The sequence below is a fragment of the Megascapheus bottae genome, chromosome 23 (assembly GCF_031878675.1).
Source record: "Megascapheus bottae isolate mThoBot1 chromosome 23, mThoBot2.hap1, whole genome shotgun sequence".
Lineage (NCBI taxonomy): Eukaryota > Metazoa > Chordata > Mammalia > Rodentia > Geomyidae > Megascapheus > Megascapheus bottae.
In genome coordinates, this window is record NC_143531.1 from 28,587,876 (window position 1) to 28,615,358 (window position 27,483).

The window sequence follows — 27,483 nt, forward strand, 5'->3', positions numbered from 1 at the left end:
CTGAGCAGCTGCTGAGGTGCCAGGAACTTGTTCTAAATTTTACATATTCATAGTCTCACTTAATAATCAGTTAATACCACATTATCTGACATAATCGTTGAGAACCAGTGGGGAATGGGTAATTCGGCCAGGTGCAGGCCTGGCGCTGCCAGCACACCCGGGAATGAAACTCAGTGGAATCTGGTTCCAGAGTGTCCTTACCGTTGAAGATGCCTGTCATTGCTTCCTCCCTCACTGTCCTTCCTTCTCTCCAATACACACACACACACACCTCCACAAACTCATGTGTCCACATGCATGGATAAACCCAGTCATCTAAAAAGTGAAAAGGTCTGGGAATATTTATAAACTCATGAACTTGGATGGTTAAATGGAAACCTTCCTTGACGAAGAAGCTTAATTGAGAAGGAACATACATCAGCCATCTGGTACTGTGTCACTTTCTTGCATTTCGTTCATCCTGTGGTCTATTTCTCACCTCTCAATTAAACAGCATCAAACATAGGTACTTTTTGCCTGGTCAAAAAACAAAGCACCAGCAGAGTGAAGATTGCTTTTATAAATCAATACAAGATTATAAATCTCTAGTCTTCTCAGGTCCTGTGTCAGAATCAGGAAGCATAACCTCCAGAAAGCCACACTGCTTGGAACAATTTCTGAGTTACGGGCACTAAATATTGCCATATTGATTTATTGATAGCATCATCTACTGCCATCAGCAGCCATCAATACAATTGTAATACAAAATTATTACAATTCATTAGATTACTTCTTTACAAATTAACTTTTCAGGTATTCTCTGGGAAAACTGTAAGAATTTGTTGTCATTGTTGTTGTTGCTGACATTTTAAAATTGAGGATTCTAGTCAAATTCAAACATATTAACATATTGCTACCAGTTTCAGACACAAGCCTTATGATTTTCTTCATGATATTGAAATTTCAGGGCTGTTTTATCTTTAAAAATAAATTTACTTTCTAGAAATGCAAATGGAAAGAAGGACCACACTTTAGGATTTATTAAAATGTCTTTTGATTCGAGTATTCCAGGTTAACTCTATTATTTCTGTTGTTTTTTTTATGTTGTTGAGGATCTGAGTTTTTGTGGAATTTCCCACATTCTGAGCTTTGCTGATTGCAGCTCAGCAGTATAGCTAGCATGATTTTTGTTCCCTGGTATTTCTTGTAATTTGGAAAAATAGATCTAGATGATTGATCTAATTCATTTTAGATGTTTCTGGCAAGTCTGCTTCTGAAGCAGCGTGTGTACTACCATTAGGGAGCCTAGAGTGTGTGGATGCTTCTTGCGACACAATCAGTCATTGATGAACATCACAGAGAAGTCGAATTTTTATTATGAATTTAAAAGTAATCATATTTCATTATCTATATTAATTTTCTTTTCCTGGAATATGACCATTCTAAAAAATTGGAATGTCTTCCTATTGCCTGGTTACCTTGAACTAGCGGTTGGTTTTCAAAAGCGGAGTGATGCAAAATTCTTTCCCCTTCCTAACAAGATACATTTTCTTCATCTTCTTTGCAAGGAGGCCAGATGCTTGTTCTAGGGATTTTTTGGTCACCATTATGAAGGGATGCATGGAATCATAATGCATTGCACTTGGCATTTTTTGTGCTGCACAATGGAAGTTTTTTCAAGGTGGATTCTGAATTTGGGGGTCATTGTTTTTATAGACTTTGCTAAGATGTTCGCATTTTGTAATGACCTGTTGATCCAATCCACCGTAGGCATTTCCTGTCTCAGCCCTGAAGCAATGACTACTTCATTGAGCTATGGGTCTTTTCCGTGGAAAAAAGATGGATCCTTTCACTGGGGCACCTCAGCCATGCAATTCTATTGGGCAAATCATCAGTTATGATCATTTTCAGATGGAAGAAATAGAAGATAAGTGTAGAATTCTGTCTGTTTTGAACAAGCGAAGTGTACCTTTATTTCATCTACGCTTTCTCTTTAGATACTTTTTAATTTCTCTTATAATTATATGGCAGATTTGCGTCTTGCACAAATACAATATGTAAGCATCATGCATCATATACTTAAAGAATTTCTGCTTACATTCTCCCCACCTTATCCTCTTTCTTCTCCATTTATTCCCTTTGCATTTTTGCCTAGAATTATATCTAATATTTGTTATCACAAATACATATTGTGGCATATTTAACCTTCCTTAGCCAACTTGAGGCATGAAATATTTCCTAGGGGCTGATAAAATCTATGGAATGATTCCTTATTCAAGCTGAACAATCTCTTCAAGTATCAGTTTTTTGGATTATAAACCACAAGTGTTAGAGTCATTTCTTTTGTAAATTTGTTGGTGTGAGTATGGATGTTAATTATTCTAAATGTTACCTGCTCCAAAAATGTATTTACTGTAATCATTTATATCTAGCGATTTAAATTTTTCCAATGTTACTTTGTTATCAGCATGATGTGGAGAGGGGCTACAGCTACATTGATGAGATAGTGAGTACATTACCTCTTGAACGTGGTTCCCCCTTCCCACGTTTTCCTCCCACTTTCCCTCCGCCAATCCCATGCCAAGTTGTAGAGTACATTTCCAACATATTGGCTGTTACACTGGTTCGTTGTCATTTCAATTTAAAAAAAGAAAGATTAGAAGATTCAAGTGTTGGTTAGGAAACTCTTTGGTTAGGACAGACTCTGTGCATGTCCTGATGGAGCCAGATAATTATAATATGCACTTATAAAATAAATGAAGGCCAGGTGTCAGGGGCTCACACCTGTAGTCCTAGCTACTCTGGAGGCTAAGATCTAAGGATCCCTCTTCAAAGCAACCCCAGCAGAAAAGTTCCTGTGACTCTTGTCATTGATTAACCACTCAAAAGCCCAAATGACATGGTGGTTCAAAAATGGAGGAGCACGGACCTTGAACGAAAAATTACCAGGCCCAGAGGTCAGGCCCTTTATGACCAAACAAAAACATAGGAGAGGAAGAAAGGAAAATTTCTTCCTGTTTAAGGTGACTGAAAGTTGACTCTGAAATCTGTGACAGAAACTGACAAATCAGATCTCCCAGCAGGATGTCAGTCAGAAGTTCCATCTACCAGACACATAACCCCTCTACTCTCTCTGGATCATGCTTCTCCCTTCATTGTGCTTCTCTGTTTTGCTTTTATCCCCCCACCCTTTGCCTCGAGTTTTTGCTGACTATTGTTCATATTCTACCATTAGAGAAAAATTAAAGTTTAATTATTTTCAGTACTTGAGCTGTAGAATAAGATATCAATTTCCAGTTGCTGAAGTAACTTGGCACCCATCAGAGGGACTGAATCGTCTTCCAGGCATTCCTCCAGTGATGGGAAGACCAAAAGCTCTGGGTACTCATAAAAACTCTACTCATTGCTGTTTCTGCTCACCTGTCCAGCCTCGATGTCCCAGCTCCCTTAGAGAAGTGGCCAGTCCTTATTTTTAGAGAACCACCACCTGAACTCAAACATATGCTTGACTGGGACAAATCCCTTCCCAGTGATCAACCCTTTCACAGCTTTTTAAATTATTTACATTCGTACAGGGACTCATCCATTAGCACGTCTCTTTACAATTGCCTCTGAATTGACTGTTCACTGTTCTGGCAGAGTGAGGTGACTTTTAATGAGGAATCAAGGCCATGTGTTTTAAGCAGGGAGAATGGCTGCGTGGAAGCATATCGTGCACCTCTACGAGACCATGAACAGACTGCTCCTGCTCAAGATGCAACCATTATTTGGGGAGATCACTAAAGCCAGTTTGCTTCCAATGTCAACATTTTGTTTTTTGATCATGGGGCTTGAACTCAGGGCCTAGGCACTGTCCCTAAGCTCAAGGCTGTGCTCTACCACTTGAGCCACAGCACCCTCCTGGTTTACTAGTAGTTAGGTGGAGATAAGAGTCTTGTGGTTTTCCTGCCCAGGCTAACTTTGAGCCTTAATCCTTACATCTCATCCTCCCGCTAGCTGGGACTGCAGGCACGAGCCAGCAGGGCCCAAATGGAAAGTTTATTTGTTTGAAGTGGAGAAGCTAATAGATTCTGTTTAATATTGGTGCCCTGTTCTTCCTCCCCTCTTCAAATGCTATCATTTATACTTACCATTTCTCCTCTCCAGTAACTCTCAGCAAGATAAAATATTTTCATGTAGGAGAAGATTGACCAGAACATTTTTATTCCCGCCCCCTGGCCCTGGACTTTGTCCCTTGCACAAAAGCTCACTCTGCTTTCCTGACCTTCCAAAGGCAGAAGCATCCCTCCCCTTCTGTTTTCATCATGAGCATTTCTTTTATGAGTCTCTGATCTAGCTACACACCAATCTAGAAAGCAAAACAACAAATAACAGCTTTGCTGTCAGCCTAGGTACCAGTTAACTGATTTCAGTAGTGTAAGCATAATGTAGACAACACATTTTTCACTGGCAAATTACTGGGGTTGACTGATACTCTCGGCCTTGATGTCACTACAGTCCACTGGCAGAGCTTTTCAAAACAGTCTGGAAGCGAAGAGACTCAGAAGTCAAACTGTCGGAGGACCAGGAACAGGTGCTTTACGAAGTTCCTTGCAAGAAACCACGGGAAATGCTTGCATTTCTCCAGGTCTGCACATTCAGCTTCCTGAGTACAGAAGAGAAAGCCTCTGCTCCCCGGGGAGACGTGGTCATTTGGAGAGGAAGCTGTGAGAAGCGATGAGGTGGGGGCTGTCCTGCCATCCTCACCACACACCTACTGCACCAGCCTGCCACACAGGGTCACGGCCACAGACACACAGGACTGCTCTGCAGTCGAGGCAAGAGAAGGGGTTGAAGAGTGCCTTCGAACTCAGAACAGACTCTAAATTGTGATGGAGAAAAGCAGTGCTAATGTGTAACCACCCTCCTCTCCCCAGTTGAGGCCTAAAATGACAGGCCCCAGGAACAATATTCTCCACACTCGAGGACCCTATGTGGTGCAGCGACCTTCCCCGTCCATTGAGATGCCAACCCTGTTTTATAGTTTTACTTTTGCTCCACATGCAAACTCTTTTAGGATGGAAATTGCCTATATGCCATACAATACATGGTCGACTTATTTTATATTTGCTTTACCAGCCTTATTCCATGATTTAAGGGGACTCTGTAAGGGCAAAACAGTCCAAGAATACCTTAATAACAAGATGGTTTTAAAGGGCCACTCAAAGCAGGATGTGAGCCTGGCACTTTCGCCTTCAGTAGCTCAAGTGCAGTGTGTGGGCATTCCAGATCACAAGAAAGGTAGTGATGCTCATTCTGTGGGTGGCTTGGGCAAAGTGTTCTCTTGATGACAGAAAAAGTAAGCTATGGCTATTTTTTTGAGTGGAGAGGTAAGGAAAATGAGGCTTGTTTCTAAACTACAAGGAATACAAGTACATTTATTCCTTTATTCTTTATGTGTGTAAGAGTTCAGAAATTGAGGTTACTTTCAACTCACACTATGAAAATATTAAAATTTGCATGTTCTTCCTCTTCTTGATCAGACTTTTTAAAAATTATATCCCATTGTTGTAATAACTGATGCCAGCTGTTTCACTGTGTGATTGTATCTGCTCCAGGGTTTGATTCATGAGCCTCAGATAATTTTTTTTTTAAGAAAAGCCCATTTGTAAACATTTGGATGTTGTGATTCTTATGATACTTGGGAGGAAAAGGTACTCGATTATCTTAATTATATTTTAACATGTGATGACTATATTTCTCTGAAAAGTTATGCCGACATGTGTGTACACATATCTATATGTGCTATGCTTGTATAAATTACAACCCTTAACAAAGATAATGAAGTTATACCCAATTTTTACTTCCTTTCCCATAATCGTGATTGAATCAAATACTTCAACTGACTTAGTTGCAATACTTTATCTCTAATTTAAAAACGCTACCCTCCTAGCCTACGTGTGATTATGTCATTGACACGGTCCACAAAGAGAAAACCAGCTCGCTGCCCTGAAGCCGCTTTTGTCAATGGCATGCTGTGTTCTGTACCCACAGAACGGCAGACTCGTACAATGCTTGAGAGGGAATCTGACTACACCGAGTGTGTTTCCGTTTCTAGGAAGCTCACGGTTGTCTGTGAGGCCTTGACAAGGGGAATATTGATCAGATACTTTCCCTGAGTGGGTGTGGGTCAGTTCCTGTGGCCCTGCAGTCCCCGACAGAGGGTGGAGAGCAGGTGTGGGGAGAAGAGCCTGGGAGAGCCTCAGAGGGCCAAGGAGGGCCTGGTAGGGCCTAGCACGGTCCGGGAGGGTCCCGGAGGCTCCAGGAGGGCCTGGCCCTGGGAGCACCGAGAGCAGGGCAGCAGACCCCAGCTGAAGGTCCCAGGAGGAGTGAGAGAGGACAGGAAAAGAGGGCCAGGGATCTCACAGGTCCTCGCGGGCTTGGGGAGAAGGCGCAGAAGGCATCCTGTAAGATGGGAGGAGGAGGGCTGACCAGAGCTGGAATGGAGACTCCAGGAGAACACACGCAGCTTTCCAGCCTCAGAACAAGGTGGGCAGCAAGCGGGTCCAGGAGGCCAGGACTGGGGCCTTGGGGCAGGAGGGGTGAGTCCAATGCGCTCGAGTGGGGAAGGAGATGGCACAGACACTGGGACCCAGCCCAGGTCCGCGGGTGCTCCTGAAGGCAGACACTCCTGCAAGGAGCGGATGGGGCCATAGTCTTGTCCGGAGCCAGACCAGAAACACCGCAAAGAGCCTGGTGCACTTTGCTCCAACCTGTCCAGTGTTCTGTCCATACTTTCTCCATGGCATGCCACGACAAAACCAGAACGGAGAACGTAATTACTATTATGATTTGCCCGAGCAGCTGGGAAAATGCACTTTGCAGATTTAAGAGCACATTACTTATGGGTCACATGAATTGTAATAAACCACAAGCATTAGAATATCTAACATGAAGATTTCATTTTCTTTCTGTCTGCGTGTTGGTTTCTTGAGGTGTATCACTCCCCAGATATCTATTTTACTTTTCCTCTTTTGTTTTTTAAAGAAATATGCATGTTGAAGGGCAATATACAATAGAATAGAAACTTAGACAGTTTAAAACAAGCTTACACAATCTTTAAAAATGTCTTTATTCCTGATGCCAGATACATCTCATATATATACATATGTAATTATTGTTTTGACTTGAAATTCAAAAGAAATAATTGCAATTAGTAGTATAATTTTCAAAAATTTCAGTGGCGGTGCACTTATATTACTTTTGCCTCATTGGTGTATTTGGGGCAAAACTTCACGTACTAGAGAAAAGTCTGTAAACACTCTCTTTCAAGACTTAATTTTTCATAAAATTACACGTTAAAATTTCACAGCTTTTAAGATGTAGCTCTACTTCTGAAGCTTTTAACAGTCTGATGTTCTTTTGTTGTTTCAAACAAAGAAGGCTTATTCCATTTGAGGAGTTTGTTTTAAGTGCTTTTTTTAGAAATTGGGTTTTATCCTTCAGGGAAGGTGCAGCTTTCACATCACTAATTTAACAACAAAGAAAGAGATTTCCTTTCAGGCTGTTTGCACTCGACACACCAGTCCAGGACAGTCGTCTGTGAGGGAGAAGTTCTATACTGTCACCTCACTCTTGTCTAATATAAAGTTGTTAATAAATAGAGTTCATGAATATTAATCGCAAGACAAAGTTGTGACCATGCAGCACTAATTTTTCAGGTGGCATTTCTCATATTTATACAGCCTAACATTCACAAATCAGACCACTGAGACTTTAAAAGTATAGGGTTGCCTGAATTTATTACGTTTGCTTGTGTATGTGTGTGAGTGTGTGTGTGTATGTGTGTGTGAATGTGTGTGAGAGTGTGTGTGAATGTGTATGTGAATGTGTGTGAGTGCGTGTGTGTAAATGTGAGTGTGTGAATGTATGTGAATGAGTGTGTATGTGTGAATTGTGTGTGTGAGTGTGAATGTGTGTGTGAATGTGAGTGTGTGAATGTGTATGTGTGTGAATGTGTATGAGTGTATGAATGTGTGTGTGTGAATGTGTGTGTGAATGTGAGTGTGTGAATGTGTGTGAATGTGTATGTGTGTTGATGTGTGAATGTGTGTGAGTGTGAATGTGTGTGAATGTGTGTGAGTGTGTGTGTGAATGTGTGTGAATGTGTGTGTGTGAATATGAGTGTGTGTGAATATGAGTGTGTGTGAATGTGAGTGTGTGGATGTGTATGCGTGTTGAATGTTTGTGTATGTGTATGTGTGAATGTGTGTGTGTGTGTGTGTTGTTCCCTCTGGTATGGAAACACGTCGCTGTTTCCGTGTTTCCACTCCAGCGTGTTGTCGCTGTTTCCGTGTTTCCACTCCAGCGTGCTGCAGCTCTTGGCGCAGACCCTTTCGCGGCTGGCCCTGGCGTCCACGGGATGCACAGTCGAGCTGTAGTAGTAGGGACCGCAAAGGTCGCCGCTGAGGGTAGTGCACAGGTCACAGGGCCCACACAGGTCTGGGAGGCCGAGGCCATCTGGCCGGAGGGTCTAGCAGGTTTTGCAAGGCGAGAAGCTCAGGTCCTTTCCGGTGTGGTCCGGGCCCCCCTTTGCTTCTGCACTCCCCCTTCTTGGAGCTCGCGGCAGGCCGGCTTGGGCCTTCTTTTCCTGGAGAGCACTTCCCACTGGATGGAGAGGCAGAGCCCTCTTGGGTGGTGGTGGGTGAAGAGGGCGAGATCCTGGAGTCCCAGGCGAGGCTCTGGGGCAGCTGGGCCTTCCCCATCCGACCCGCGCTGCTGCTGGGTCCCATCTTGACAATCTGGAGATGTGGATGGTCCCCGCACAAGAGTGCACGGTTTGCTGTCATCTGCAAGGACTTGAGGGCACCGGGTTGACCCACTGGAGCCAGGAAACCTCTCCTTCTTCCTGGAGAAACACTTGCCCGCATCCAGCTGGGTACCTGCCCGTTCTGTACTGGACTCGTGGACGTGCGCGTGTTTCCTATGCGCTGCCTTCCCTCCCTCTCCTAATTCCTGGGGCAATCTCTCAAAACGTGTGTTTCTCTGATGACCTCGTGGCAAGGGCTACAACGCAGAAGATTGAGCATCGAATCATTACTCTAACCCCGTTTAAATAACATGAGAACGTTTTGGTATTTGGAAGTTTACCTCAATCTCCCGTCTCATATTCAGTTTGAGTTCATAGCCAGTGATCTTTCGTTAGAGGCAATTTGCTAAGACTAGGTGATCTCAGATACTCCAGTGAGGGGAAAACAGAGGAATGCCCAACCTTGCAGCTGGAGGGTTCCCCACACAGCAGCTCAGATGTGTGTGTGGCAATTTTCTGGGTGACATTTCACACTCTTCCTAAAGATGGAGTCGTCAGAAACACTGTTATGTCTTCTTTTCCTTCCTTCCTTCCTTCCTTCCTTCCTTCCTTCCTTCCTTCCTTCCTTCCTTCCTTCCTTTCTGAAACTGTATATACATGAAACTTCATAGACTTGAAGTGGTTGACCTTTTTATAGTATCGGAAATTGGAGTTCATTTAAATGGTTACTAGGCCCAGAAAGGTGGCTTCTACTTTCTGTTTAGGCTATACAAAAAACTAATTACATCCTGGTGTTTTGTTCTGCTAGTTGACTCTGAATTTTACAAAAGCAATTAGGCTGGAATTTCTAAATTCATTACAGAAAACCTTTGATGATTAGGTATTAATCACACAGATTTAGCTCAAAATACTTCTAGGTTTCTAACATCACTATCAGTTTCGGCTTGGGCTGAAGGACTGTGGTGGTATAGGATTGTCCGCCTTAGAAAGGCTCAGGATTCTATAGTAAATTAGAAACAAAAGGCTGTGTTCTTTTCCCCTTACTGAGGAGTCAGATATGGAAGCATGTGGAACAATATGTAAATGACAAGCTAGCTGTTCACACTGGGACACACGCATGCATAATAATCATAACACAATCCTAGCAGAGACCTTTTGAATGTAAAATACTGTGGTGTTACAGCAAAACAGAACTACAGCAAATGTTACAGCTCAAAACCCAAATATGTATATATATATATATATATATATATTTTTCCCCCCCCAAGGTGGAATTTCTGTTACTCTAGCCAGTAGGATCTTTTTAATTTCTTTTTTCATGCTTTGCTGAACTGACCTGGGAAAGGTGGTGATATTTTGAGATTTGCTTTTAATATTATTATTATTTTTGGAAGACCACATTAAAACAGGGATGCAGCCATTTTGCCTAAGGGAAAAATGGTGTATGTTGTGGACAATGTGAAGAAAGCTTTGTGATTTCATCAAATTGATGTTGAAAATTCAGAAATTCTCTGCAGACTTATTTGTATCCTCTTGAAAGCCTTTTGTCATTAATTTGAACTTTTGGCTGAGCAATATAAAATAACTTTGCTTGTCTTAAAATTATACTACTGTCTCAAAAACATTAGTTTCTTTCATTTCACCTGACAAAACAAAGTGGAGTTTTTAAAACAATGCTTCAAAATAAATAACATACCTAATACTCTAAATAAACACGATGTCTACTTGTGCCTTCTTCATCTTCCTCCCAGTTTTAGGAGTTGGTCTTTTTTTATTCATGGAAACATTGTGGGAGGAGACTAACACAGACAGGTGAAGGTGCAGGCAAGGGTTCAAGATCAAAAGGTGGCTAAGCGGGGGGCGGGGGGGGGGAAGGGGTTCTCTGACAACAGCTCCATATCTCTTGTAGTAGGTTTTGCTGCTTCACACTCAGTGGCCCTAGACGGTTTTTCTTAATGCTTAGGATGACTGTGATTAGAACATTAACAAGAATCCACAGTCTCCTCCCTTCAGTCTCCCAAGCATTGTCTTCTCTCACCTTCTGGATTGGAGTCTAAAAGACTCAGAGAAAAGTTCTCAGAGAAATGTGATCCATTTGTGACCCATTTTTGAAATCCTGGGCTTAAAACGAGTTTAAGGCATTTAGAGTCTGAAGAAAACATGATTGAGATCCTTATCTCCTTGGGTCTTCCTTCACCTCTATCTAGGAATTCCCTCAATAAATCTTGTAGTCCTGAATATTGAAAACACAGAATGGCAATGAGTTTTGCTGTTGTAGGCTTTGAATTGTAGTTTGCACTATTTTTCCCACAAGATAATCTATTTAAACATGGCTAATCATCTTTACCCAATGCATTTCAGTTTGGGAAAAGAAGAATTATTAAAAGTATGATAGCATTTTTAATTTAAATATAAAATATGCAACCATGGTATATAGTCCTTGATTTTTGGAGACAGACATACAGATTCTAGCTTAGAGACTTTGCCCTGCTAAGAAGGAACTGAACGGAGATGATTAATTCTCAAGCCAAATATGATGCTCTCTGGTTGAACTTTGTACTCTGTTTTCAAATTCTGATTAGCATCTCCCCATTTTCAGAACCTGTATGTCTCTAAGGGTTCCAGTTTTCCTTTTCTTCTTCATTTTCATCTCTGATTCCATAACCTGCCTGTTTTTGAAGGCCTGAATCCATAAAATAAACAGCAACTCACCTAGGTTGCCTCTCATTTGGACTCTGAAGATCGCTGGTTGCCAGACCCACGTCGCCTGCTGGAAGTTGGCATGCCATCTTTGGCAGACCAGTCCAAGTACCAATTACTCTCTCAGACAGACCTGACCTAGCACCTGTCACTATGTTCCACCAACTCCAGCTCGTCGTGGCTTTGGCTCACACCACTTCTTGGCATCTGCGTGGCCTGGACTCCAGGTGCGCGTGGGTCTCCAGCGGGATCTTTGCCCACTCAAGTCTACTCAGAATCTAGGCAACTCTGTTTCTATTCTACAAGCTGAGGGATCATGTGGGATACATTCTCATATTCCAGAGCCTGATCTTATGTTGATACATTTGGTCTATAAATAAATGTTTGTTGATACATTGTTCTATAAAGTGTTCATTACTTTAATCTTGAAGTGATTAGAATGTGGATTATAGAGCAAACAGGGCTGGAAGATCTATTCTGATGAATAAATCCTAACAGTGCCTCTTAAATAAAAACTGTATGTAGCAAACTGTATCTTCCCTTGTCATTGTCAAAACAATACAAAATTGAATCATTTTGTCTTTCTATTGTAATGTAACATGGTATTTAAAAACTTGTTTAGTTCTAATGATCTGAGAGATGACAAATTCCAGATATTTACCTGAATCCAAAAGACAATTAAGCAACTAGATGTAAATTTTGTATTCAGGTGCACATTTCTTGCTTAAGGTTTGGTAACTCTGTTTGATTTTGTACAATTTTCTTCAGTGAAGCTACAAGTTTTCAAGAGATCATTATAGTTCAGTTTTATTGACTGTGTTTTGCAGGTGCTCTTCAAGAATCAAAATGAAGGAAATTTAAGCCCTTTAGGAAAAGAAAGCTTGCTATGAAGACATCTAAAACAAAGGTCTGAAAAGAAACAAAGACTTTAAACATAAATAGTTTTTTAAAAAATCAATGAGTATAAGCAGAAAATAATAATCTATGATAAAGAAAGGAAACAACCTTTGCTGTTTGTTTACTTTGGGCAAGCCTTTGTAAGAAGCCCAGTCATTAAAATTTTCCTAAGATTTATTTGCAGGAATGTGCTATTATTCCTACCTCACAGAGGTATATGTGGAGTCAGAAATTAAATTTTTTTCCCCAAAATTCCATAAGTATCCATTAGTGGCACCACAATTATACATCTGTTGAGCTCCTATAATAAGCAAGCTCTTTATTTTAATCAGTTCCAGAGTACTCAGCTTCTTGAACATTTCTAACCTTTGTCTGGTAAAGCTTTCCCCCTTTCTAATTTCCCAGGATGCATGGTAGAGTAATTATTTAGGGTTATTATGGCCATATGGTATCAAGCAAGACCATGAGTTTCTTCTACACAGCATTGCCCAACAAATACTGGAGAAAGATTGAAATATCATGCCAATTTCCAAGAAAGCTTTAAGATCCTTTTTGAGAGTAGAGGCTTCATATTTTGGTGGTGGGAATGGTATGAAGAGATGAAAATGAATATGATCACTATGACTAGTTTTCTTCACATCCTAGTAAATTACAAACTATTAGCTAAGATATTGTAAAAACAAAGTCCACATCTGCTGTTTTGAAATGTTAATGACATTCATTTTGTATTCCAGCACCAAGAGACATTATTTTTCATGTAATGTGGAGGTATTTGAAGCTTACAACAGAGTCGTGGGTTTTCCTTAAAGATTTACAACTATAGAGGTGATTTTGCCTTAAAACAAAAGTAATGAAGACAAATGGCATCCTGAAACTGTTATTCAAGATGACGGGGTATATGAACCCCAACAGCTTGTGTGTTTTCTCCGGGTTTGGTAATTTAGAGTTGGCTTGGCTGAGGTGGTAGAGGAGGATAGGTGGGAACCATGGGAAGCCGGGGTAGACTCAGGAGGACTTGGCTGCCACCAGTGCCAGGGTCTTCTAGAGGTGGGGTAGCGTCCTTCCTTGTCTACAACAGGCGTGCTGGGCGTTAGCAACCTCCAGTGAGCCGCCTTCCCCCCGTCTGGGAATTGGTGTAGGAACGCCGATGATCTTTACATGACCTTGAGAAAGTCCGGAACTAGAAAGTTCGCTGAGGTCATCCTGTGATGATCATGAATGTGAGTTTGTCAGATTTTACTCCTAGTGAATGATTTTTGGAGACAGAGTTTTGTGTTGGCGTTTCGTTGTTGTTGTTGGTGGTGGTGGTCATGGGACTGTAACCCTGGGCCTGGGTGCTGTCCCTAAGCTCTCCAGTTCAGTGCCCTACCCCTGGAACCACAGCCCCACTTCCAATTTTCTAGTGGTTCATTGGAGAGATAAGAGTCTCACATTCTTCAGTGCCAGAGCTGGCTTTGCACTGTGAGCCTCAGCACTCATCCTCCTGAGTAGCCGGGACTACGGGCATGCCGCTGTGTTGGCATTATTTTAGTTCAGACTAAATGGGGGAATTTGTGAATTGAGAAAGTCAATCAAAGGCAAAAAGAAAAAGGAATTTTACGTTCTGAAGGAAAAAAAAACACATGCGGGCTTGGAGTTGGTAAGGTGCAGTAGTAGAAAGGGTCAGCTGAAAGTTCAAGGCCCTGCAAGCCTGAAAGGTGTGTGTATGTGAGACAGAGAGGAGGGGGCATGGTGGTGGGAATGGAAGGAAGCTGGACTTGTGGACAAAGTACATGTACATGTATTATAATATCATAATTCAAACTTAAAACTCCTTGTGTCATTAGGAAGATGAAAATACCAGTGGGTGAATTAATTACAAAAAATAAAAAAATGCCATTCTCCATGTAATAATGCCAAATTCTTTAACAATTCACTCAAAGAAACCTATATTTATGATCCCAATCTAATTTACAATTTACTGTAAATACCTCAGGTACAATGAATTTCTTTTTCAAAATAATTGTGATCTAGCATACTGCTGGGGTTAAAATTAGGATTTTTAAGTTACTTCTTCTACTAAAACATAGGAATTTAAAACAAACAAAACATCAAACTGGCCTGCGCATTTGGGAATGGAATCCAGGCCCTTTGGAGCTGTTTGGAATAGACTCATAAACTGTACAAAGAATCCTCTTCTAGAACTAATGGAATTAGATTACCTTTGAATTGCCCCCCCCCCCCAGCTTTGAATAGTCACTAATTCCTTTCTTTGCTCTTTTGGATTTTGGAAAGAGAGTCACTCAAGGCTGACTTGATATGATTACTGGCTCAGATTGTGAGCTATCCAGGCCAGATGTCTATGGGTTTCTAAAGTCCCAGTGGCTGTGGTACTTTTCCTGGTTGTGTATGGGTTTGTGGAGCAGCCATCAGAAAGGGTGACAGACTTGTAAAACAGTATTATTCATGGGGCCAGGATGTCCATCAGTGCGACCGGTGCTAACTACCTTCATTATTGGCATTTCTATTCTGCACAATTGGCCACACAGCACTGGTTTCAGGAGAGGGGAAGAGAAAGACAATAGCTTATAAAATCTTTTGAATGAAGAAGGGAGTTGATGCTGAGCTTGCTCTGCTTTCTTTTTTGGAAAGAATCGTTTCCAGTGACTTTAGCTCAGCTCTGCTGAGAGTAAGCAAAGTGGAAAAATCAGAAAATTACATATCTATGTATATATGTACATATATATCTGTTTCTGGGGGGGACTGAAAGTGGAAGAAAAATAAATGGAAAAAAATGACCGAAATGATTGTGAAAGAGCCGATACATGCAAGTGAATGAAGTCAGCTCAGGAATAATGCAAAAGATGAGGCAAAGGCAGCAGGAAGGGAGCTGCAATGATAAACTGAAAAGGAATGGCAGTGCAGAAAGAGCGTCATAAATAATCATATTTTCGAATAAGAATATCCTATCAGTTTCTGTGACCTGGATACAGCACTGGCTTCCCATGATACTTGTAGCATTCTGATGCACACAGAAATGCAATTTTCAGCTCAGGCATTTTATTTGTCAGTGTAAACAAGCCATTTTTTTAAAAAAAATAGATATCTGGAAAGTGTTTTCATAAATAATGCATACATTCTAAAAATTTGACTTGTTAACTATGGAGCCCAAGTCCCCCAAGTATTTATTGCGGGGATCACCTTTTAGTAGAAACTGGCATGCTAAAGCTTGAAATGTCTCTCCTCCAAATAAACAGGGTTCTCCTCCTCCCTCCCCCTTCTTTCTTTTTAAGCACAAAGAAATGCCATCAAACATTTTGTCCAAAAACTCAAGAAGAGTAATATAGGAAGCAGAATTCTTATTCCTCCTCAGTTCCAAATTCGGAGGCTTTCCCTTAAATCTTGCTAATTAAGAGGCATCCAGAGTGCAAGGTGGCCCTTTTCTTATCTTCAAAGAATGAAGATGAAAGGAGCAGAAAATGAAACCTCTTCCGTGGCTCTGTTCTTTTTAAAACACAGCCCCAAGAAAATCTGCTGCTCAGAGGAGACAGGCCCCGTAGTTACCGAGGGGAGGGCGGGGCGGGCTGCGGCGCCTAATTAGAAGCGAGTTTTCAAATTTTATTAAATTCCTCCACCAACAAAAAGCGCATTTAGCGGTATTTTAAGTTCATACAGCACTCGGAGACGATGAAAAGCAGGATGATTGTATGTTTGCGGCAGAAGAAAGCGCAATTAAGCAAACAAGAACCATTTAAAGTGTCATATAAATACAGGCCACCAGAAGTTGATTTAAAGTTTTTTCTTCTGCAATTTGTCTCCCCTTTGTCTTGGCACGCTCGGGGAAGCGCACGCAGGGCCGTAAAGAGGGGCGGGGGGCTCGGAGGCGGGCTCTCCCTTCCCCCAGCCTCAGTCCCCGGCCCGGGCCCCCGGCCCAGGCCCCCCGGCCCAGCCCCCAGCCGGGCCCCCCTCCCCTCGCCGCCCCGCCCCGGCCCCGCCCGCGCCCCGCCCTCCCTCCCTCCGAGTCACCCGCAGCCTTGGATTTGGGGGCGCGCTGATTGGCTGGGAGCGATTCCGCGCAGGCAGGGCCGCAGCTTTGTCTGAGTTGAGTGAAGTTGTTCAGATGTGAGGCTGGAGTCCGCGGCAGCCCGGCTCAGCCTGCGCGCCCGGCGAGTCGGCGGGGACCCGGCTCAGCCTGCGCGCCCGGCGGGGCGGCGGGGACCCGGCTCAGCCTGCGCGCCCGGCGGGGCGGCGGGGACCCGGCTCAGCCTGCGCGCCCGGAGGGTCGGCGGGGACCCGGCTCAGCCTGCGCGGACCCGGCTCAGCCTGCGCGCCCGGCGCGGCGGCGGGGACCGGGCTCAGCCTGCGCGCAGCGGCGGCGGGGAAGGAGGAGAGCATCGCCGCCCGGCGAAGAGGCCGCGCGCGCGGTCCACCTCTGGATCTCGGCGGCCGGGAAGCTCGCCGGTGCCCCGGTGCCCCCGCCCCGGGGGCGGACGCCAGGCCTGGACTCCAGGAGGTGCCCGAGCGCCCGTCGTCTTGCGGTGTGTATGCCACGACAAAAGTTTGCGGGCCGCCGGGTGCCGCGCCGGGGATCAGGGACGCGGGCGCGCGAGTGTCCGGGGCCGGATGCGGCGGGTCCCCGGGCGGCCGGCGCGGGTCCCGGGGCTGCGTGGCGGCCGTAGCGCGCTCGGCGGGCCGGCGGCGTAGATGGGCGCGAACATGCGCTGGCGCGGGGGGCCGGCGCTGCTGCGGCTGCTGCTGCTGCTGCTGGCCGCGGCCCCGGCGGCGCTGGGGCGGAACCTGAAGTACCGGATCTACGAGGAGCAGAGGGTCGGGTCGGTGGTCGCCCGGCTGTCGGAGGACGTGGCGGACGTCCTGCAGAAGCTGCCCAACCCCGCGGCCGTGCGGTTCCGCGCCATGCAGAGGGGGAGCTCGCCGCTGCTGGTGGTGAACGAAAGCAGCGGGGAGGTGAGCGTGGGGGCCGCCATCGACCGCGAGCAGCTCTGCCAGAAGAACCTCAACTGCTCCCTGGAGTTCGACGTGGTCACGCTGCCCACCGAGCACCTGCAGCTGCTGCACATCGAGGTGGAGGTGCTGGACATCAACGACCACGCGCCCCGCTTCGCGCGGCCCGTCATCGCCCTGGAGATCTCGGAGAGCGCGGCGGTGGGCACGCGGCTGCCCCTGGACAGCGCCTTCGACCCCGACGTGGGGGAGAACGCCCTGCACACCTACGCACTCTCCGACAACGACCGCTTCGCCCTAGAGGTCCGCACCCGGACCGACGGCGCCAAGTACGCCGAGCTCGTCGTGGTCGCGGAGCTGGACCGCGAGCGCCAGGCCAGCTATGAGCTACGGCTCACCGCCTGGGACATGGGCGTCCCGCGGCGCTCCGGCTCCGCCCTGCTGAGGATCAGTGTCACCGACTCCAACGACAACAGCCCCGCGTTCGAGCGGCCCTCCTACGTCCTCCAGCTCCCCGAGGACGCGCCGCCCGGCACCCGGCTGCTGGACCTCAACGCCACCGACCCCGACGAGGGCGCCAACGGCAAGGTGGTGTACTCCTTCAGCAGCCACGCGTCCCCCAGGGTCGTGGAGACCTTCGCCATCGACTCGGAGCAGGGCCACCTGACCCTCTTCAAGCAGGTGGACTACGAGGCGGTCAAGTCGTACGAGATCGACGTGCAGGCGCAGGACCTGGGCCCCAACGCCATCCCCGCACACTGCAGGATCGTCCTGCAGGTGCTCGACGTCAACGACAACAGGCCCGAGATCAGCATCAACTTCATGTTCCCCGGGAAGGAGGAGGTGTCCTACATCTTCGAGGGCGACCCCGTGGGCACCTTCGTGGCGCTGGTGAGGGTGCACGACCGGGACTCGGGGCTGAACGGGGAGGTGGTGTGCCGGCTGCAGGGCCACGGTCACTTCCGCCTGCAGAACACCTACGAGCACAACTACCTGATCTTCACCAACGCCACGCTGGACCGCGAGCAGAGGGCGGAGTACGGCCTGACGGTGGTGGCGGAGGACCGCGGCAGCCCCAGCCTGTCCTCCGTGAAGCACTTCACCGTCCAGATCAACGACGTCAACGACAACGCGCCGCGCTTCCCGCGGAGCCACTATGAGCTGGTCATCCCCGAGAACAACGCGCCCGGCGCCTACCTCTCCACGGTCACGGCCGCCGACCCCGACCTCGGGGACAACGGGCGCGTCACCTACACCATCCTGGAGAGCGACGTCCTGGGCGGCTCCATCACCACCTACGTGACCGTCGACCCGTCCAACGGGGCGCTCTATGCCCTCAGGGTCTTCGACCACGAGGAGGTGAGTCAGATCTCCTTCGTGGTGGAGGCCCGGGACGGGGGCAGCCCGCAGCAGCTGGCCAGCAACGCCACCGTGACGCTCACCATCCTGGACGAGAACGACAATGGCCCCGTGGTGGTGGAGCCCGCGCTGCGCAATGGCACGGCGGACGTGGCCGTGCCCCGAGGGGCGGCCGCCGGCCTGCTGGTCACCCGGCTGAGGGCCATCGACCGGGACTCGGGCATCAACGCCGAGCTCGGCTGCTCCATCGTGGCGGGCAACGAGGACGGCGTCTTCCTCATGGACCCCGAGACGTGCGAGATCCACACCAATGTCAGCCTGGAGTCCGTGGCCCGCGGCGCCTGGGCGCTGTCCGTGGTCGTCCAGGACCGGGGCCACCCGCCCCTGCGCGCGGCCGTCCTCCTGCGGTGTGCCATCACCGAGGCCCGCGGGGCAGAGGCTGGCACCGCCGGGCCCGCCGCCAGCCCGGCCGCCGATGCCTCCACCGTCATCATCATCTCGCTGGGCGCAGTCTGCGCCGTGCTGCTGGTCGTCATGGTGGGGTTCGCCACGCGCTGCAGCCGCGACAAGAAGGACACGCGCTCCTACAACTGCAGGGTGGCCGAGTCCACCCACCAGCACCACCCAAAGCGGCCGTCCCGGCAGATCCACAAGGGCGACATCACGCTGGTGCCGGCCATCCACGGCACCCTGCCCGTGCGCTCCCACCACCGCTCCTCGCCCTCCGCCTCGCCCACCCTCGAGAGGGGCCAGATGGGCAGCCGCCAGAGCCACAACAGCCACCAGTCCCTCAACAGCTTGGTGACAATCTCCTCCAACCACGTGCCCGAGAGCTTCTCCTTGGAGCTCACGCAGGCCTCCCCCGCCGTCGAGGTAGGTCTCCCAGCTCCCTTCGCTGGGGGCGACCCCTGGGCACCGACTGCCCAGTGGCGTCCCTTGAGTAGGTGACAGCAGGCAAATACGCTGGCATCTGCCTTAAAACCCAAGCATGGAACCAGGTGACAGACTCGCCTCCCCCCCTTTTCTTAACAACCCACTGGTGTGTTGTATGCAATATAGTAGGAAATAAATGAGAAACTCACAAGGGATGCTAAGAGAGTCGCCTGACTCACCCCACCCCAGATTAGGAATTGTGGGGCACTTAGAGGTAAAGGATTTTCTTTTTCTTTTTCTGCTAACGTCTCTACTGAAAGAAAAACAAAATCTCTAATTGAGGTCTCAGGATTTCCGTCCAGACTTTACACTGTCTGACTCTGGGGACATTTTTTTTTTTTTGGTACACCATCTTCCATCGTTTTTAAAAATCACTGAGCCTTTGATCTGAATGATGAAGAAAATCAGCTATGTAAATGTCTTCTTTCCAAAGGAGAAAAAGAAAAAGTCCTGGTATTCTTACCTCACCCACGTGTCCCCGGGAGGCCTGGTGCTGGTCCGTGGTGACCAGAGCTCATCTGTGGGTGTCCCCAAGGGAGGCTGCTCACGCTGTCACTTACTGTGAAGCAGCACAGGCCGGCGGCGTGTGGCCCTGCTGCGGGGTGAGGAGGGCCAGGAGCTGTGTATGGACGGTCAGCTCTGTCTGTTTGGTTCCCAGCAGGTCTCTCAGCTTCTCTCCATGCTCCACCAAGGTCAGTATCAGCCCAGGCCAAGCTTCCGAGGAAACAAATACTCCAGGAGCTACAGGTATGACGTGTGCTCGGGCTGTGTGTTGAGTCTCACAGAACATAACCATGCAGAAGAGTTCCAGTAACAGTTTCCCCGACTGGTCTCTCTAGATATGCCCTCCAGGACATGGACAAATTTAGCTTAAAAGACAGCGGCCGTGGTGACAGTGAAGCCGGGGACAGTGATTATGACCTGGGACGAGACTCCCCGATAGACAGACTTCTGGGGGAAGGATTCAGTGACCTCTTCCTTACGGATGGCAGAATTCCCGCAGGTAAGGGGGGCGGGGGGAGGTGGGGGTGGGGTGTACATCTTTATTTTCATAGCTGCTGCAGAATCCTACTTTTTACCATGGGCGATGTCTCCTTCATGTGTCCTTGGCACTGAGATATTGGCATTGTGTTCCTTATTAACAGGTGAGGAATGCAAAGTGATCATGAAATCCACAGTATGTAGCTGGTAGAGAAAGCATCAACTCCAGAGGCCTGATGGCTGGGGAAAAGAGAAAACCAAGCCACTTCCCTCCTCTTTCTGCCCCTCCCCCCCAGTCCTGAAACACCCTTGAGCAACTCTGTAAAATTACTGGGTGTGTTTTCATTCAGGCAGGCTGCTTTGCACTCAGTGGTGAAATGGGCTATAATCTGGAGGACACACTTCCCGTGGTGGGAACTAACTCACCAAACCAGGGACTAAAATATACTTGGTGGCAAAGGTGCACTTTCAGCACTAAAAATAAGAGAAAGAATGCACCTTGATCACCGGTTGGTGGCATAGAATGTTTTCTGTCAGCTTGAAGGGGGAAGGGGCTTTCTGTGAGGGAATTTATAAACACATAGTTGAGACAGAAGACAGTCTCAAGTTTTTTTTTTCTTTTTTTTTTGCCAGTCCTGGGCTTGGGCTCAGGGCCTGAGCACTGTCCTTGGACTTTCTCAAGGCTTAGCACTCTACCACTTGAGCCTCAGCACCACTTCCAGCTTTTTTTTTTCAGTGTATGTGGTACTGAGGCATCGAACCCGGGTCTTTGTGCATGCTAGGCAAGCACTCTACCACTAGGCCAAACTCCCGGCCCCAGTCTCAAGTTTTGAATTGCATTTTCCTTCGATTTGTACATTAGTAACTTTCTGAACCAATTCAGTAAATACTGACTGGGTCTCTTAGCAACCCTGTTACCAGGGGCTGTGCTATGAAGTCGGCCCTGAGAACTGCAGACGTGCTCTCTGCCTAATTCTCTCTTAAACTCAGTGAACATTGATCCAATGGCTGCAGTTTGATAAATGAAAGAAAAGACAGAGCCATACCATATTCTTTCAACCACCTTGGTTCTAATTTCTATTTTCCAAATACACACAAGTTAGAGTACCTAGAAAATAATCACAGGGAGCTCCAAAGAATAATGAAAAGAAAAAGCAACCGTAGGTCTGGTCTGTCGTTGGGGGCTGGGTGGCTGTCAGCTGTGTCTCAGAGTGGTCTGGACTCAGGTTGAGCAGCACAAGCCCATCTGAGACTCTCCCCCTGCACTGCTGCTTCGGGCTCAGTTGACATTGGGGTCAGCAGTAGTGCTGGTATTTGGAGTTAAGACTTGATGAAAAAACATCTCATGAATTTGATATTGCTCCTGTTGGGGTTGGGTGTTGTAGTGGCAGTTAAAAGCATTCTGATTTTTCTCACATTTGAAAACTGAAGTAGGTAAAAATTATTAAATGGATCCCAAATCATGTATTTGGTACATGGTTGGAATGAGAATTCAGCCAGTCTCTACCTCCTTAAGCACTTGTCTATCAAATATATGAAATAACAGGACCTTCCCTTTCTAACAAATTGAGTGGCTTATTTGATCTGGTCTCTTAAAGATGCCATTGTACAACTATTAAATGTTATTTGTTTGATTATGTTGTCATGGGAGCAGATGCTACATCACTGTCTGGTGAATGTATAGAAAGGATATCAAGTGTCATTAAAAATGGGCTATAATTTACATGGCAGGCAAAGTTTGTAGCCTCGTCTGTCTTGGCCTTCTTCATTTTCACTCATTGAGCCCCTAGACCAATTGAAGAAACACTTCTGAAAATCTGGTAAAATATAGATGGCCTCAGACACCCTGCTCAAAGCACATCAGTTTTATTATGTCAGCTCATTTAAGGAATTGTTGGCTGAATTACTGATTTCATGACACTGAAAGGAATGGCCCTACCCTTGAACATTGTAATTAATTTGTATTTCATGAGACATGAAACCTGCACACTGGGCACGATACCAATATTGTCTATTCTCTAAACATTGTGTGAAGGCTTCCTTGACCCTTATGTAACAAAATCATAATAAATTACCAGATAATTGGCTTGGGTAGATAGATACCTTTGCCATTTTGGGGGCTCAAGTATGCTTAAAGCCCATTTCCCTTATGGACTCATGTCACTGTAATCACTAACCATGAGTCTACTTTCTTTTTTAGCTGCTTCTAAAATTAGTTGCTAATCATTTATTTATTTGCTTACTTTCCTTTGGTTCTGGGAAGTGGACCCAGAATCGTACCACAGCTACATGTGTAATCACTTTTAAAAGTTTTATAGGTAAAGACTAGTCTTCTACTTTTCCCTGTATTATTGAAATCACCAGGACCTCATATTTTTGTGTTAGGTATGTTCTTTATTATTTGCACAAACAAAAGGGAATAGAAGTATTAGAGATTAATAGGTAGACAATTATAAACTCTGGAAAACTGTAAGCTCCAATCATGTCATGTTTCTTTTTAAATTAGGATCTCAACTTCTTATTGTCACTAGTAATTACTCTAATGGGCAGCCAATCCCTTAAAAATTCTGCTTTGATGCTATCACACTCGGGTAAGAGACAGCAGAGCAGTCTTCTGCGGGGGTAGGGCGCTGTTACAGCACACATTACAGAGGGCACAATTCTGCCATGCTTTTTCATGGTCCTGGTGTGGCATGTCCATTGCCATCCCTAGGGAAGACCTGTCACCCAGGAGTCAGGGGTGGGTGGTGTAAGCCCAGGCTGGGCCAACGGAAACGTCAGAGTTCATCTCAGGAGAACACAGCGAGCATTCTGATGACATGTAACCAATAGCCTAGTTTCCTTCTGGAAACTTCTGCAGTCATATAGGGGTACAGAACCTGTGGTTTGTAAATAGTCTCAGGAAAGACCCCAAGTAGAGAAAAATGCAAGTCAACCTCTGAAGACTATAGGGAGAGATCAGAAGTTTGCTAAAGGATGTATGTTTTGAGAACTTAAGTGTCTCCTTCCAACTGTTTTCCTGCATTAGTCTTATGAGCAAATCTAAACTACATTCTGGAGCATCGCCTGCCAACAGGGCCATTGCTGGTCATTCATTCTTGTAATTCCCATACAAATTGTCTGCCTTCTGGATAGTAACATCAACACGCATTTTCCTCTTTTGGTTCGTTTGGCATCCGTTGTTTTTATCTGCTCAGTCACCTTTGAACTCTAACCCTCACCCCATGCCCACAGCATCTCCCGTGTCCCCACGTGTTTCTTAGCACAAGGTGATATATGAAGGCCTCGGGTTTTGTTTCTTGCTTCATCCCTTCTTCATCACTGAGTTCATTCCACTTTTCATCCTCTGTGATCTGTGAGTACTTCAAAAAATTCCTTTTGTCAGTCTATGTCTTTCTGCTCTCATGGGCTCTGTCCTGGTTCTGTCCTGGCCTTTCTGTCTTCCGTGGCTAGTTTACTGAACTAGTGTCATCCTGCTAGTAGCTCCTCCTGCCACCAAATTTCTTCCTCCAGTTTCAATAACCTTTTCAGAACATTTCCATGACTATTTTTTCTTTTGGCTCAAAATCAATATCTGACTCTTGTTGCTCAGCAACGCTGAGCGGAACTATTTATCTTGATATTCAAAGGCCAATAAAATTCCTCCCAACTTATTGACTCTTAGTTTTACCATGTTCAGATCTTTTTGCAATAAATAGGAAGAGGCCGTTCTTCCCTCACACACCCACCTTCCAGCCAGGAAAGCTAGATTCCTGCACTTTGTGTTCGCAAACACCATCCATCTCTTAAAGCTGTGTCAGGTTGCTCTTTCTTTAGAACATCTACATCCCTGTCTGCCCAACTCCTTTTCCTGACTCAATATCCTCTGGTTGGCTGGGCATTTTTTTTCTTTTTTGTGGGTCATGGGGCTTGAACTCGGCCTGGGCGCTGTCCCTGAGCTCTTCAGCTCAAGGCTATTGCCCTACTCTTGAGCCAAGCCCCACTTCCCATTTTCTAGAGGTTAATTGGAGATAAAAGTTTCCGATCCTTTTGTGCCCAGGCTGGCTCTGAACCTTGTCAGATCTCAGTCTCCTAGTAGCTAGGATTACAGGTGTGAGCCACAGCACCTGGCCTTGGCTGGGCATTTTTGCTGTCATTAGTGAAGTGAAGTCAGGATTGGACTGGAAGTGTTTGGAGGAAAGGATTGTCCTATCCTTTCTCATATGCAGGCTCTTAGCCATGCAGTGACTGATGGCTCCCCAGTGGCTGGGTGTGTGTTCACCTTCACATATGGACTGTCGAGTGTGTGCTGGATTTAAGTTGTAGGGCAGTGGCAGGTGCCCTAGTCCTGCAGGGCCCAGGGTGGCTTCTCTTTCTACTGTGTCCCCATCTGCAGAGAACATAACCAATTGGCAGAGCCTCTGGACAGTGAAAGGAAGGAAGGCTGGCCATGATATAGCAGGTTTGAACCTTTGGGTCTGGGGTGGAATATTCACAGTAGAGAATTATACATTTGCTAAAAGTACTGCCAAGCAGTTGAGTCTGCAGGGAAAACTTGAGAATATCATTCTTTACCATTACTCTGTGTGCTCCTCTTGCTCTCATGCTTTTACTCACTTTCTCTAGTTATCTTTTCCTCCATTGTTCTTCTCTCTGCACCATTTTTCTTATTCTCTTACTACTTTCTTATTCTTTTCCCTTCTGTGTTGATTATTCAGAAATTTGATTCCCATTTACCACTGTGATTGTGATCACAAATGTGATCACAAATGCGCATGATCCAAATGTGTCATAGCTCAACACCCAATTCTGTTTCCTTATCCTACTAGTCACCTGATTATTATCTTCAGGTTTCTAGAAAACTCAGTCATGTCGAGTATTCTTAGAATCCTCCCCAAACCCCATCATTAAACATTAATGGACAGCAAAGTCACTGAAAGCGATCCAGAAAACCATCAAGTCCTTTCTAGGCTTGCAGCCACACAGCAAAGGCCAGACGAACAATGAAGAAATGTCAGGATGTCTGTTTTTCTTCCTCCCAATAGGATGTGAGGAAGACAATGCATACAGGTCTCCTGTCCATTTTCAGAGACCTGGGGAATCAAAGGGGAAAAAATCATTAGCACTCTGATGCGATCCCATTGCTATGTAAGGTACTCCAGTGACTTCCACTGCTTCTTACTGTTGTCCACATTCAACATTGAAAACAACAGTGGGTGGAAAATTCTAAATGGCAATGATGCATGGTTTGGTCATCTAAGCTTCTGTTGTCCTTAAATTACCCTGGGCTTTTCAAATTTCATCTTTCTCCATCGCAAAATTATACAGTCTTTATGTTGCTCTCTTCTTTCTCTACTTGGTATTCACACTTTTTCTCAGCATTTCCCCACACGATGTTTTGCAGTTTTAGGCTTCTTGGCAATGAAGCTTTATTTTCTTTCTCTCACAACACCTGGTCTCATTTTCATCACTCAATATTTCCTCTTTTCCATTCTAAACTTAGCTCCAAATTACCTTGAAGCTCCAGCAAGGAAAATCAATGACCTCTAGACCCTTAAATAAAGACCCTGATTTCTCCGCGCTTTACTTTTCATTCAGAAAATACCTAGTGCAGAACTATTTTGTGCAGACCCTGGTGGGGCGCTGCAATGAGCCCAGTACGGCCTGCTGGGCTCTCACCAGATCATCCTGTTAGTAATAATTTGGGTGGAAGGCAAATTCTTTTAAGTAGCCAATTTTATAAAATTAACTATGAATGTATAGGTTTGGCTATAAAGTTCAATTTTCTTTCATTTATACAAGAATTACCCAGCATGCTCTGAAATTCTGCTTTTCTTTTAACTGTGAAATGGAATGATACAGAAAAGGCATAATGTGCTTTGCAGTACTTCTCTGCCTTTCCTGGTTTTCACATAGTTATTGTATTTGCCAAATGTCAAGAGTTTTGTCCTCTTCCCTTTTCTGCTTTTGTCATTTCTATTATTTCCCAGAAGTGTGGCCCAGCCTCACAGTGCCCCCTTGGTGCCCTTGGGCGCAGCCACGAGCCTAACCATTTCCCCTTGTTGTCTTGGAACCTAACCATTTCCCCTTGGTGTCTTTGGGTGCAGCGATGAGGCTGTGCACGGAGGAATGCAGGGTCCTGGGCCACTCGGACCAGTGCTGGATGCCCCCCCTGGCGTCGCCGCCATCCGATTACCGGAGCAACATGTTCATCCCCGGGGAGGAGTTCCCGCCGCAGCCGAGGACGGCGCCTGGGCGCGCGGGCCCGGAGGAGGAGGGCCCGGCGGCCGAGCCAGGGGAGAAGAAGAACAGCTTCTCCACCTTCGGGAAGGACGCGCCGCAGGAGGCGGACGCGGGCGAGGACCCGGGCGCGGCCTCCTCGCTGCTCTCGGAGATGAGCAGCGTGTTCCAGCGCCTGCTGCCCGCGACCCTGGACCCCTACGCGGAGGGCGGCGGCGCGGGGGGCGAGGCCGGGCGCCCCGACGCCCTGGATCGCCGCAAGGGCCCCGCGGCCCCCAAGGCCGGGGCCTACCCGCCGGGGGTGGCGGCCTGGGCGGCCAGCACGCACTTCCAGAACCCGGCCAGCGCGCCCGGGGCCCCGCTGGGGACGCACCCCAGCGCGCAGCCCTCCTCCAAGTGGCTACCGGCTATGGAGGAGATCCCGGAGAACTACGAGGAGGACGACTTCGACAACGTGCTCAACCACCTGCACGACGGCAAGCCCGAGCTCATGGACGCCAGCGAGCTGGTGGCCGAGATCAACAAGCTGCTGCAGGACGTGCGCCAGAGCTAGGGCGAGGCAGGCGCCTCTGCGCGCTCGGGGCCGGGGCCGGGGGGCCTGGGCCTGGGGCAGGGGCCCGGGAGGACCGAGCCTGAGTCCCAGACCTTCCCCGCGCACTGCCCATGCCAGGGACCCCTCACTGGCA

At 46.8% G+C, this 27,483-nt stretch overlaps 1 protein-coding gene across 1 annotated transcript; it reads left to right on the forward strand.

Moving 5' to 3' along the window:
- The first annotated feature begins 17,059 nt into the window (after nucleotides 1–17,059).
- Nucleotides 17,060–27,445, forward strand: Pcdh18 (protocadherin 18). The gene is made up of 4 exons (XM_090356607.1): nucleotides 17,060–19,537; nucleotides 20,259–20,344; nucleotides 20,437–20,600; nucleotides 26,665–27,445. Exons 1-4 carry the CDS (start codon nucleotides 17,060–17,062, stop codon nucleotides 27,348–27,350), a joined length of 3,414 nt encoding a protein of 1,137 aa, XP_090212733.1. The 3' UTR covers nucleotides 27,351–27,445.
- Nucleotides 27,446–27,483: the final 38 nt, after the last annotated feature.